Source organism: Arachis stenosperma, chromosome 4 (genome assembly GCF_014773155.1).
Source record: "Arachis stenosperma cultivar V10309 chromosome 4, arast.V10309.gnm1.PFL2, whole genome shotgun sequence".
NCBI lineage: Eukaryota > Viridiplantae > Streptophyta > Magnoliopsida > Fabales > Fabaceae > Arachis > Arachis stenosperma.
The window spans coordinates 8,290,211-8,305,155 of NC_080380.1; the positions used below are offsets into that span (position 1 = coordinate 8,290,211).

General features: G+C 39.1%; 1 protein-coding gene across 1 annotated transcript; it reads left to right on the plus strand.

Annotated features, from left to right (window-relative positions):
- Nucleotides 1-2,599: 2,599 nt before the first annotated feature.
- Nucleotides 2,600-4,248, plus strand: LOC130974541 (uncharacterized). The gene is made up of 5 exons (XM_057899416.1): nt 2,600-2,743; nt 2,925-2,998; nt 3,099-3,693; nt 3,775-3,956; nt 4,005-4,248. Exons 1-5 carry the CDS (start codon nt 2,600-2,602, stop codon nt 4,246-4,248), a joined length of 1,239 nt encoding a protein of 412 aa, XP_057755399.1.
- Nucleotides 4,249-14,945: the final 10,697 nt, after the last annotated feature.

Below are 14,945 nucleotides of genomic sequence, written 5' to 3' on the forward strand. Positions count from 1 at the left end.
TTTTTAATCTAAAATTCTTAAAAATATAAAAATATTTCATGAACCAAACACCCTCTAAAAAAGTATGTTCCATGCATGAATACTAATAGTGTCTACCATACGGAATTTGGATAAGCAAATTTATCTTAATCCCACTCTATTAAGTACAAAATTACCAATAAAATTGGATTTATACTCCCTAAAAGATGACCAATAATATATTATATATACATTAAAATGAGTTACTAATATAAATAATAATGCATCTAAAAATTTTATTAAGAAGAGGCTAAAAACTAAAAATTTGTATAAATTAAATATTATATCATATATTTTGTGACGTTGATCTTTTTATTATTACTTTAAATAAAAATTTTCAAATGTCATATCAAAATAAAAGGTTTTCTTAGAAAATAATAATTTAATATTTTATTATTATTCATAACTAAAAGTAATTTTAAAAATTTATTTATGTCAAAGTTGTTTTCTACATAAAATTATTATTTTTGTACTTTATTATCATAAAAAACATAGTATATATAATATAAATTAATTTACCTAATACTGTTGATAGATGCATTTAAAATGAATTAGTGAATACAATATGTAAAAGATATTCATATTAATAAATAATTTTTTAATATATTATGATTTTAATATCATAAAAAATAATTAAATATAATTACTCTTTTATATGATAAAAGATAAAACATTAAAAAAATAGAAAAAACAACAAAAGAAATTTTCATTGAATAAAATAATATAGAATGCAACAAATGAGGCTTAAACTCCATGCTTGTGTAATGGATTTTTTTATGAAATAAATTAAAAAATATTTATTTTCATAAACACGTTATTTGAACTTTAATTTTTTAGATACATTTTTTTTGGATTTAGGATAAGTTTGTCGCACTCCCGGCAAACTCTATAATTTAAATAGAGTTTGCCTAACTTTCCGGTGAACTTTATAATTTATATGAAGTTCGTCGCACCTCCCGCAAACTTTAAGTGGAGTTTCCAAAATACAAGCATGGTTGCTGGAGAACGAAGTTCAAAATCACAATTTCATTCTTCACTTTGGTTCTCATCTTGGCATTTTTCTCTACAATGCCAATAAATTCAATGTTATCCATTCATTATGATAGTGAAATAGTATATGATGAAGAAGGTTCTATCGTTTTTAAGTCTAGACAACCAATAATTACGTATATGACACCAGGGCTGCATTTGTTTACAGATACATGACACTGAGACACAAAATCGTATTTGGCAGAGGAGACATGGACAGAGACAATGTGTCCAGAGACACTGAATTAGTGTATTTTGTGTCCATCCTAACAGAAAGGACACAGAGACACTAACAAGGGACATAACTTATTTTTTATTTTTTCTTTCATTATTCTTGTTAATTTTTCATAATTATATTTTTTATTGTTATATTTTTCATCTCAAATTTTTTGAATGAAAAAAAATGAGAATAAATTGAATTTTCATAATTTGTTCCAGTTTATCGCCAAACAGAATACAAGAACACAAAATTTTGTGTCTCTGTCCATTAGTATCTTGTCCTGTCCTGTTTTCAGTGTCTTGTCATGTCCTGTTCTTAGAAACAAACGCAGCCCAGAAGTCAATAGTCTAACAGCGTTGAAGAATTTGATATTGCATTCTGTTGAGCAGAAACACACGAAAAGAGCGAAAAAAATTTACTACAGATATCTGCATGAAGTAAATGACAATTTGTTTTATAAAAGGTATGTTATAGTTGTCTTTGCTCTGTTGTTATTATGTTTATTAGACCATAGTTTTGAGAAATATTTTTGTTGTTTTAAATTAGGTATCGGTTACGTGACGACGATGACGTATGTCTTATAAGGTCGTGGCACAACCGATGGACAAATGTTCATTTGATGGAATTATTCGTGTTTCTTGTTGAGTTGGGTGGACGAGGATCATCTGCGGATACTGTTGATGATAGTCCGTTAAGTGGAGTTGTTAGAAAAAATATTAGAAGAACGATGGTCGATCTAAATATGCCACCTGAAGTAGTCAAGAGGGCTCAAACGTTGAACTTGGTAATGCTGACATGATGGAAGATAATGTTGAAAGTCATGAGGATTTTGCTATAAGGGATCCGATGATGGATCCGTATGAAGTTAACCCCGATGATGAAGACGATGCTGATGATGAACCAACGAAAATTCCTGATGATGGTGACGAGGAAGAAGAGATGAACTACTACGGTGACACACAAATTGCTCTAACACAGCCTACCATTTCTCAACCATATGACCGGTCGGATCACTTCTCCAGGTTGAATCTCGATGCAATGACTTCAGATTGGTCGTTTATCCATGGAGCCCCCGAAGAGGATCCAAGCAATGAGTTCAAGGTTGGACAACAATTTGAGAACAAAGAATAAGTCATGTTGGCAGTTAAGAGGTACAACATCAGGAGGGCTGTGGAGTAAAAAATACTAGAAAGTGACCAGTTGAGGTATGATGTATAGTGTATCTAGTTCGGGTCTGATTGTTCTTGGAACATACGCATAGCATATCGTCGAAAGCAAGAAAAATGGGAGGTTAGGAGATACAATGGTCCTCATACTTGCATGCAAACATCCATGGGCCAAGACCATCGTAGGTTAGATTCAAAGGTGATTGCTCAACACATATTCACAATAGTCAAAGCAGATCCAACAAGTAGCATCAGGGTTCTGCAAGAAGGTGTGGAGAATCACTTCGATTACAAGGTGTCCTACAGAAAGGTTTGACTTGCATAGCAGAGAGTCATTACTAGAATATATGGCGATTGGGAGGAGTCATACAACGAGCTTCCTCGTTGGTTATTCACTATGCAGATGTACTTGCTCAGTAAGATTCATTTCATTGTCCTTAGTTATGTATAAAGTCACCATCTACATGTTCTAACTGTTGATGGGTTTTTAGGTACTTGGGTACAACTTGTCACATAACCTTGGCCTGGTTCAGTCGACACTGTCATGTTTCATTGGGTTTTTTGGGTACTTGGGTACAACTTGTGACATAACCGTGTGTTGAGGCTTTCAAGCATTGTAAGTCACTTATCTTCATCGATGGCACCCACTTATATGGTAAATACAGAGGCACGTTACTGATGGCCATTGTTCAAGATGGCAATGCAAATATTTTTCCAATTGCATTTGTCATTGTTGAGGGGGAGACGAAGGAGGCTTTGTCGTTCTTTCTTTTGTATTTGTGGCAGCATGTGACACTACAACCCGACGTCTTAGTGATTTCAGATAGACACAAATTAATTGATACTGCGTTGAACGCCGAGAGAAGTTTATGGAAACCACCTCATGCCTTCCAGGCATGTCGTACAAGACACATTGCTGCCAACTTCATGACTCACTTCAAAAACAAGGACTTGAAGAAGTTTCTGGTTAACGTAGCGTATTCGAAGTCGCAGTGGGAGTTCGCTCATTATTTTGGCCGTCTGAGGGGCGAGAATGTAGCAATCATAAACTGGCTTGAAGAAATACCTCGATCACATTGGACGCAGTATGCGGATGAGGGTCGTCGGTTTGGTCACATGATGACAAACATCTCAGAGTGCATTAATGCTGTCATGAAGGGTTCTCGTAATTTGCCCATCACGGCTCTTGTTAAGTCAAGTTATTTCTGTTTGGGTAAACTTTTTGCTAGGAAAAGTTTAGAGGCCCTTACCCAGCTTCAAGTCGGTGCTGAATTCTCACAAACGTTGATAAAAGTCATAGAATTCAACTCGAAGCACGTCAACACTACGAATGTTTACTAGTTTGATCGGTCGAGGACTACGTTCACGATTGAAGAGTTAACGGCAGTGCCTGGGTCCAGGCAACAGAATTACCAAGTGCTACTTGATGAGGGTAAGTATGATTGTGGGTATTTTCAAACTCTTCATGTTCCTTGCCGTCACATTCTTGCAGCTTGCTCTCATGCACGACTTGATTGGAAGCGGTATGTACATCCTCTGTATCATATGAAGTTGGTCTTTAATATGTACAGATCCGAGTTTCGACCCATAGGTCATGAGGATGATTGTTCATCCTATGACGGGGCCTGGATTCAGCCCAACCCTAAGATGATGAGAGTGAAGCGAGTTCGTCCTGTCAACTCCATGATTCGTAACAACATGGATGATGTTGAGCATAACGGGGAGAAGAAGTGCGAATTGTGTCGTCAAGTCGTTCACATGCGTAGGACTTGTACCGCTCTTGATGGTGGAGGGGCATTGTCTAGTCGACGTTAGTTATAAGTGTCGTTTTAGGGTGCATAACTCTATTATTGTAAGCATTTTACCATGTAATTTACTTCGTTTGACTACTTGAAAATATAATACTTGTTTGAACTTTAAAACAATGATGTTAGTTATAACAATATTAATATTTTCTCATAACTAACAGTTGTACATTACACATTTTTAAAAAAATTAATATTTTTATCACAAAACCTACTAGCCACAACCTTGCCTACCACCACATGGACCAGGACGTCATCCATGAGGCCTCGGGTCAAGACAGCCACCTGTGCCACATGCAAGAGGTCTGACATCATGCTGTCCTTGCCCGAGGGGCAGATCTGGATCAGGTACTGGAGTGCTCATCTGGTCTGTTAGAATCGCATAATCTGTAGTGCAGGATGACCCATTAGATGGATCGTCCATGTATCATGGCCGGTATGCAGGCTGTGGAGGAGCGATGTGCATCTGTGAAAAGAGCTGGGTCTACTGTGGCACTGCCAGAACATCTGGCAACCCACCATCATCCTCCTGGATCAAGCGAGTCATCCAATCAGGCATATCCATTGTCACATCAACCATGTCCTGCATATCCAAAATGGGCTCATAATCTGTCTGGGTCCCAAAGTCTGGCGGGGTGAACGGTAAGTCGAACTGAATGTCAAGGTGCGCACTAGGGCTGGCAACTGGTGTATGGCCCTGGTGACTGGGCCCGACATCTGAAGGATGTGACCCAAGTGGTCTAAGAGACAAGTAGTCTTCGTGGAAAGGTCCTGAAAGATCCCCAACCGTGTGTCCACCATCTTCTGCCACATGCACTGGCGGGCTGATGGAATATCTGTCATGGGCAACCTTCGGATCCCCTTGCCTACCTCTCCCTCCACCGCGTCTCCCTCTACCTCTATCGCCCCATCCCTCAGCATGAGGCCACACCTCTGAAAGGTCACCATCCTCTGGCTGATGCAGCTGTGGAGCATTCGGGTCGTGAATCGGGAGGTCATCTGGTACAACCCGACCTGCTACTAAGTGTTGGTCACCCTGACCAACCAACTCTATGTTGGCCCACGGAAAATACCAAGTCATGTATGACCGTGATGGACGTAAATCGATATGGTGGTGTATATGGAGGTGATGGTCTCCACGAGCATCCCACATCTCATGCCAGCCACCTAGAGAATTCGGGAACCACTAGCCTCGCCCGAACCTACCATCGTGCTGATGCATCTCCTCGATGTTCAGAGGCCTAGTCGAAATGTGCTGTAGGCCACCAAACTGTCAACCTGATGCCACTCGATGATAGCAAAGCAAAGGAGCTAGGGATGGCAAAACTCCCCGAGACACGGGGATCCCTGCGGGGACTGCCCCAAATGGGGATCCGACTATGGAGAATTTTCCCCACGGGGATGGGGACGGGGGACGAAATTCCCCTGAGGCAGGTGCGGGGACCCGAGCGGGGATCTCTGCCCCATCCCCGCTAATCCCCAAAGTTCATAAATTTACTGAATTATCCTTAATAGTTTATTTCTCATATATGTTTTTAGTCATTTTACACACACACACACACACACACACACACACACATATATAGAAACCCAAAACTCCCAATCCTCATTTGCATGACTCTTCTTCAATTTAGAAATCCCTAACGATGTCCATATTTCATCCAACCTCTCTACAGCCACCCTCTCACCACTCTCCCTTCCCACCGCATCGTCACACCTCACTGTGCCATGATCCTCACTGCGTCGTGCTCTCTATTTGCGGCATTCCTTTCCGTAACTTTGTTATCGTGTCCATTCTCCTCTCTGTTGTCGCGTCTTCCACATTGTCCACTTCTCTATCCTCTGGCTCGCCGTTGCGTTCTCCCATTACGTCATTTTGAAAGAAGTCACCATCTTGTCGTTTAGATTTTTTGTATAAAATCTTGTTATTTTTGTATAGAATGGATACTTACATCTCTATTCATATGGAAATTAATAATTAGTTAGAACTATCAGATAGATGGAGAATGGGGTCCCCGCAGGGAATGGGGTTCCCGCGAGGAATGGGGCCCTGTGGGAAATGGGGATGGGGAGCAATATTCCCCCACGGCGGGGATTGGGGGCGGGGACGTAGAGTAAATCTGGGGGCGAGGATGGGGAGCAGGGAGGCATCCCCCGCCCCCGCCCTGCCCCATTGACATCCCTAAAAGGAGCAGACATACAACCGTCGCCAAGGCTTCACCCTCAGCTATCCCTAGTGGAACTACACCCTGCAGATGTAGGCCAGCATACGGTGTCCAGTCAACCTGTTCACAACATGCAAGACACATCATATACAAGTTCCAAATTTAAACATAAAATTATAGTTCTTAAATCTTTATCACTTATATTGAGGATGCCGATCCCATTTAGCATACGCCTGTAATGCCTAAGCTTGTGCTCGCCTCTGGCATTATCTGGACGGTACTCAACCCACCTACAATATCGTGAACGATTACATATTATTTCTCAATTTCATTTACTAATGAAGAAAAGTACAAAAACGAATAATACCTCTCAACTAGAAGAAATCGACAAGTATCAAATCCATCCGGCTATAGTAGTGGAATATGGTGATAGGCTCAGGAGAGCAACAAACTGACGCAACCACCCAGATTGTACTGACTATGCTCTGTGGCACGACACATCTGGTATTACAGCCATGCCAGCACAGCCAAGCCCTATGATAACCTGCTACATCTGTCATGGTCCTCTGGTAGGGGGAGTGATAAACCACTATTTTATGGTTCACAATGTGTTTAATTGTGTGGTTTTATCATGGTCTTTACTCACTTATTCATATAATTAGCATGCATTTATATTTCCTTCCTAAAATTATTACATGATTAAAAACATGCTTCTTTGGTCTTAATTTAGCTAATCTTAATCCTCTCTTATTACCATTCGATGCCTTGATCTGTGTGTTAAGTGTTTCAGGCTTTATAGGGCATGAATGAGTGAGAGATTGGGAAGGAAGCTTGCAAAAATGGAAGGAACACAAGAAATTGAGGAGATGACCAGCGAGAAGTGACGCGTACGCGTCAGCGACGCGACCGCGCGGAAGAAAGGAATCTGCAGTGACGCGGTCGCATGGCTCACACGACCTCGCGGATTGGAAAAGCACAAGTGACGCGGAAGCGTGGACGACGCGAACGCGTGGCAGGAAAAAACGCGAATGATGCGTTCGCATGGATGACGCGATCGCGTGACGTGCGCGATCTGCAGAATTACAAAAGTTGCTGGCAGAGATTCTGGGCCGCATTTCAACCCAGTTTTCGGCCCAGAAACACAGATTAAAGTCAGGGAACTTGCAGAGACTCATCATGCTTTTCATAATTCATAATTTTAGGATTTAGATGTAGTTTTTAGAGAGAGAGGCTATCTCCTCTCTCTTAGGATTTATGATTAGGATTTTTTTTAGAAATTAGGAATATTTCATCTTCATCTCAGGTTCAATGTTCTTTTTATTTATTTTCTCTTTTATTTTTATTTACTCTGATGCTTTCATTTGTATCTGAATTGTGTTGCCCAATTGGCTTATGAACTTTCCATGTTAGGATTGATTTTCTTATTTAATATACATTACTGAGATGTTTTCAGATAAATGATTTTAATTTAGATTTTCTACCTTTTGGCTCTGGTTGATTAATTGGTAACTCTTGAATTATCAAACTCATTGTTGATTGAAAATTGGAATTCTTCAAGAATTGATTCGAGATCCAATAACTCTAACTTTTCCCAAGGAAAGACTGGGACTTGAGGATTCGAATTAATTCATCCACTTAACTTACCTTCATAGTTAAAGGTTAACAAAGTGGGAGAAAAATCCAATTCTCATCACAATTAATAAGGATAACTAGGATAGGACTTCCAGTTCTTATACCTTGCCAAGAGATTTTATTATTGTTAATTTATTTTACTTGTCATTTAAATATACCTGTGCCCATTGCCCAAACTTCAAAACCCTAATTTACAAACTCATAACCAATAATAAGAACATACCTCCCTGCAATTCCTTGAGAAGACGACCCGAGGTTTAAATACTTTGGTTATCAATTTATTTAGGGGTTTGTTACTTGTGACAACCAAAACGTTTGTACGAAGGGATTCTTGTTGGTTTAGAATCTATACTTACAACGCAATTTTATAAAATTCTTTACTAACAAAAATCCTAACGTCAAAATGGCGCCGTTGCCGGGGAATTGCAAACGTGTGCCTTATTATTGGTTATTGTAAATATTTTAAAAAAAAATTTCAGATTTTTATTTTAAAATTTTTATCTTATCTTATCTTATTTTTCAAAATTCAATTTTTTTTTTAAAAAAATCATCTTCTTTTTTTCAAAATATTTTCTTTTTGTTAGTTTTTGTTTTTATTTTCTCTCACTACTATGAACTCTCACCCCTTTGGCTATGAGTCTGGTTACAATTATGTTGCAGGAAGAAGAAATTACAATGAGAACAGGCATCAAGGTTGGAACAATCAAAGATGGGAGGAGCCACAAGGATTTGATCAACCCTCATGGCAACAACCACCTCCAATGGACTATCAACAACCACCACCATATGCCTATGAACCTTTTCCTCAACATGACTTTGGACCACCATACTCACAAGCCCATTTTCGCCATTCACCTCCATATGACCCTAACCCTCAACTACCATACCAACCACCTTATGAGCCATAATCCAATTACTCCCAAGAACCACCACTTCAATATTCACCATCTCCATATCCATCAATCCAAGAGCACTATGATCCTACTTATGACAGCCGAGCGCATCAAGAGTCAAAGGATCGGTTGAAGAAAACAGTGGATCAATTTCAGGCAACCATTCTTCAATTGAATCAAGCGATAAGTCAATTAGCTTTCCGATGTTCGAACACTCAAGGAACCCCCATGGCTTCATGTGGATAATCTAATGAAGAACGTAGCATGAATGAGATACTAGAAACTCCAGTGAACAGTACGGAGCATGACTTTGTACTGGAACAAGTGGAGGAAGCCGGAATTATTGAAGAAGAAGAAGTGGTTGAAGACTTAGGAGATGCAGAACCTCCATGCGAAAATCCAGTCATAGAACCCCCTTCCAAGACGTTCGAAATTGATGCTGAGGAGGGTGTACAACCTCCAAGGCATGTCATGATTAAGGACTTGGAAGAGGTTGATCAAGAGATAGAGATTCAAGAAGAAGAAACACAACATCCCATGCCCTTGGTGAACAATGAAGAAGAGATTAAACTAGAAGAAATTCACCAAAAAGAAGAGGTTGATATTGAAGATTACAAAGAGATGGAAGATGTCGAAGAAGAGCACAGGGGAGTGGAGCTTGCACGTTCACTAGAAACACCTCCCCCTAAGTTGCCATCATTCTTCACAACATTCAAATGGGTAAAATTCATATCCCTTAGCTTTCTAATTCCACTTGAATATGGGCTACTGGAGACGGATGGTCAACTTAGAGCTCTCTGTGGCATTAAGAGTAAGAAAAAGATGGTTAGTGATAAGATTTATCCTGCAAGGTTCAACATGGTTGTGTGCTCAACATTTAAATGCAAAGGTTGGTGTAGAGCTCAACTGAATGGGTCTAGGAAGTTGTCTGGCTGCTTCAGTGAGAATTTAGACTGTTTGCCACCCGGCTGGAACAATATTGCTCAACAAGAAGACGGGGGCAAAAGCAAGATTTGGGACCCTGGAATTCACTCTAGAAATCAACACTCTTGGGGCCTTGTCACTTGCTTTAACTTACTTGAAGGCTTTCTGCGCCTTGTTTGGGACCCCGGAGGCTACTGGAACTCCAAACATTGGTGGAGATTTCTGGATGAGTTCAAGCACAAGCCGCCATAACAGGAAGCTCCTCAAATGTCCAACTTAAGGGCTTTAACTAAAAGTGCTAGGTGGGAGACAACCCACCATGGTATGATCGTTCCTTTTTCATTTTTATTTAGTTTTATTTGTTTTCGAGTTTTATTTTATTTTATTGTATTGAACCTGGAATTTTGCATAACATTCATATTAGCATTGCATTCTGCATACTGCATTATTAAAAAAAAAGAAAGCACGCACGCGACGCGGCAGCGTCGCTGACACGTCCGCGTCACATGTGCGCTGTGAAGAAGAGAAATCGAACAGAGAGTCATGCGAGAGCGTGGCTGGAGGCGTGCCCGTGGCATAAATCGTCCCACGCGACCGCGTCGCTGACGCGTCCGCGTCGAGTGGGAACACTGGCCTCCCACGCGTTTGCGTCATTCCTTTCTGGAGCCCACTCACGCGATCGCATGCCCCACGCGATCGCGTCACCCAAAATTTGGTAAAATAAGATTTTGAACAGAGAGTTGTGCGAGCGCGAGGCTGCCCTCGCGCCAGTAGCATAACCTGAGTCATGCGTCCGCGTGACCGACGCGACCGCGTCGATTAATTTAAGTGCAAGTCGCGCGACCGCGTCCCCCACGCGTCTGCGTTGCTTGCGCCGCACAACTTTTCCAATGCAGCCAAATATCTTATCTTTTCTTCCCTATATCTAATTCTTTTCTTCCTTTCTTATTTCTTTTCTTCTTTCTTCTCCCTTTTCTTACTTTCTTCTTCTCACCCCTCTTCACTTCTATTTAATTTATTTGCATAGTTTCATTCATTGCATTATTTTTATTGGTGTTAGAAATTTATTTATTTTGCTTGTGGGTTATTCAAAGAATTGTTTGACAATTATATATTATTTTTATAGGGTTTCTTGCATGTTCTAATTAATATTTTCAATAACATATTCACCATGCATGCTAAGTGTTTGTGAAAAAGCCTGTATGGCATTGTGCATTATTTTAAATTATTCTCTTCTACTACTCAATGCTTGCTTTTTACAAATTTTCTTTACTATTTTATTAATTAAATATAATTGTCAATACAAATGTTATTGTTAGTTTTTCACGACTAACAATACATTAAAGCCTTTGATGCTTGATCTATGCTACTCATGTCCTTGCCGGCATGCTAATAAACATCTTGCATCCAATACTCTCCATGCCTTGTTATATTTCCATTGATGAACTGATCACATGGAATTGCGACCATGTCTTTCATTCACTATTTTTTACTTGGCATGATTATCACTCGTACCGCCCTCCTCTTTGCTCCATCCCTTTGACTTCATGTCCCTTTCTCTTCTCCCTTTTTCAGGCTGGCCACCAGAACGGGTAAAGAGAAAGCTTCTACAATGAGCAACAGCTGAGGAACCACAACACCCACCCACCTGTACATCTCAGCATGCACCGAGGACGATGCAATCTTTAAGTGTGGGGAGGTCGATACCGATCTCCACGGGTTAGTTAGTCCCTTCTCAACACCAATTTTTGTTTTTCATTATTGCATTTGCATGTTTGATTGCATGTTTGTTTTTTTTTTTACATATTTTACCACTTGGTTAAAGTAATATTTTCTTTTTCAAGAAATTTTTATAGTATTTCACTAATTTGAATAAAACTTTTTTGAAAAACTTGTTTGAAGAAATATTATTTTGGAACATAGTTTAGAGCTCGAACGCACAAAACCAGTGAGATTTTGAGCCTATTTGATTGGTTGCATTTTATCAACCAATATTTTATTTTTGGTGTGTGTTTTTCTCTCTAAAATTTTGATCTTTGTCTTGCTTAATTCTATATTTCCATTGTTTGATGTATGCATGCACTGATATGATTGAGGCCCTTGTTTCACTAAGCTTACATACCCATATGGCCTTACCCTTTCATTATCCTTTGCAAACCAATTTGAGCCTAATATACCCATTTGTTCTTTACTTTAGCTCATTACTAACTCTAAGCAGAAAACAATAATGTCCTTAATCTGAATCCTTGGTTAGCTTAGACTAGTAAAAGTGTTCATGATTTAAGTGTGGGAAGTTGGGTTTGAAAATATTTGGTTTGAATAATTGGGTGTTGTATATTTTAGTGAAAATGTGCAAAATAATGGTTGAGCACATGTTATTGCATTCAATACTTTAATTATATACATTGAAAAAAAAAGGTAAAAAAGAAAAAGAAAAGAGCAATTAATAAAAGGGGACAAAATGCCCCAAAATAAATAAGTGAAATCAATGCATATGAGCTGTACTCAAAACTTGGAATGCATAAATATGTAGTAAACACAGTTTATGGGAAGTTAGATTTTGTATTTTAATTAAATGGATTGTCTTGAGTTAGGTGGAAAGTTTATGTTAATTAAGGATTCAGATTTTAGTCCACTTGGCCAAATACAATCCTACCTTGACCCTAACCCCATTACAGCCCTTAAAAGACCTCTTGATTTGTGTATTGGTGCATTAAATTTTTGTTGATTGTTAGATGAAGAGCAAGCTATAGAAAGCAAGATTAGTAGATAATTGAGAGAATTGACCCTAGACACTTGAGAGTTAGAATGATATACACTACTAATAAGGGTTCAGTACTTAATTCTATGTTTCCTGCTTTTATGAGCTATCTTCTTCTTGCAAGTTATTTATATTATATTTTGTGATTTGAATTAGTGAAATCCAGTTCATATTTATTCTTGAAAGATTTATTTACTTTTTCACCAAGTAGGTAGAATCATTTTAGCATGTAGTTGCATTCACATTCATAGGTTGTATTGCATGAGTTTTGCCTTTCCCTACTCATTTATTTGGTCTCCTTGAGTTTAGCATGAGGACATGCTAATGTTTAAGTGTGGGGAGGTTGATAAACCACTATTTTATGGTTCACAATGTGTTTAATTGTGTGGTTTTATCATGGTCTTTACCCACTTATTCATATAATTAGCATGCATTTATATTTCCTTCCTAAAATTATTACATGATTGAAAACATGCTTCTTTGGTCTTAATTTAGCTAATCTTAATCTTCTCTTATTACCATTCGATGCCTTGATCTGTGTGTTAAGTGTTTCAAGCTTTATAGGGCATGAATGAGTGAGAGATTGGGAAGGAAGCTTGCAAAAATGGAAGGAACACAAGAAATTGAGGAGATGACCAGCGAGAAGTGACGCGTATGCGTCAGCGACGCGACCGCGCGGAAGAAAGGAATCCGCAGTGACGCAGTCGCATGGCTAACGCGACCGCGTAGATTGGAAAAGCACAAGTGACGCGGAAGCGTGGACGACGCGAACGCGTGGCAGGGAAAAATGCGAATGACGCGTCCGCATGGATGACGCGATCGCGTGACGTGTGCGATCTGCAGAATTACAAAAGTCGCTGGCAGAGATTCTGGGCCGCATTTCAACCTAGTTTTCGGCCCAGAAACACAGATTAAAGTCAAGAAACTTGCAGAGACTCATCATGCTTTTCATAATTCATAATTTTAGGATTTAGATGTAGTTTTTAGAGAGAGAGGCTCTCTCCTCTCTCTTAGGATTTAGGATTAGGATTTTTTTTAGAAATTAGGAATATTTCATCTTTATCTCAGATTCAATGTTCTTTTTATTTATTTTCTCTTTTATTTTTATTTACTCTGATGCTTTCATTTGTATCTGAATTGTGTTGCCCAATTGGTTTATGAACTTTTTATGTTAGGATTGATTTTCTTATTTAATATACATTACTGAGATTTTTCAGATAAATGATTTTAATTTAGATTTTCTACCTTTTGGCTCTGGTTGATTAATTGGTAACTCTTGAATTATCAAACTCATTGTTGATTGAAAATTGGAATTCTTCAAGAATTGATTCGAGATCCAATAACTCTAACTTTTCCCAAGGAAAGATTGGGACTTGAGGATTCGAATTAATTCATCCACTTAACTTACCTTCATAGTTAAAGGTTAACAAAGTGGGAGAAAAATCCAATTCTCATCACAATTGATAAGGATAAATAGGATAGGACTTTCAGTTCTTATACCTTGCCAAGAGATTTTATTATTGTTAATTTATTTTACTTGTCATTTAAATATACCTGTGCCCATTGTCCAAACTTCAAAACCCCAATTTACAAACTCATAACCAATAATAAGAACATACCTCCCTGCAATTCCTTGAGAAGACGACCCGAGGTTTAAATACTTCGGTTATCAATTTATTTAGGGGTTTGTTACTTGTGACAACCAAAACGTTTGTACGAAGGGATTCTTGTTGGTTTAGAATCTATACTTACAACGCAATTTTATAAAATTTTTTACTAACAAAAATCCTAACGTCAAGGGGAGCCACCTGATGTGTACCCGAGAGTTAGATGCATTCGGAAATAAGATACCTCTTATCACTTACATGATATACCCTCTCGTGTACTGCAACAGGCGCTACTCGGTGACGTCCTGCTCCAACTCTCCGCAAATGATATTGGGAAATCATGTTAGTTTGACAGTTCATTTGGTCTGTGATTGTCTATCTTCTAGGTCAGGAACAGCACCCAGTAGCTGCTGGAAGAAGTCCTCAATGGACCATCCATCATAGTGCTGCTCCCACCCACCGATGCAGCCACTAACAGGATCACCATCAATCCTGAGTCCCAACTGGTAGGCCACGCCCTGCAGAATGATAGTCATCTCTCCGCATGGCAAATAAAATGTGTGGGACTCAGGTCTCTACCTCTCTATCAATGCTGATGCCAATGGCCAATCATGCTCGAACTCTACCATATACGCCACATGCTAAAACCCGACTCGCCTGAGATGTGGCATAATCTCCTTAGGCGGGCGTCTCATCAAATTTTGTGTGGTGCGCAAGATTCGAGG

Excerpts from the sequence above, each read along its gene's own strand:
- LOC130974541 (XM_057899416.1), top strand. The coding sequence starts at position 2,600 with ATGGGCCAAGACCATCGTAGGTTAGATTCAAAGGTGATTGCTCAACAC. Across the intron at positions 2,999-3,098 it reads TGTTTCATTGGGTTTTTTGG|AGGCACGTTACTGATGGCCA; the intron begins GTACTTGGGTAC and ends TGGTAAATACAG. Across the intron at positions 3,694-3,774 it reads AGGCCCTTACCCAGCTTCAA|TTTGATCGGTCGAGGACTAC; the intron begins GTCGGTGCTGAA and ends AATGTTTACTAG.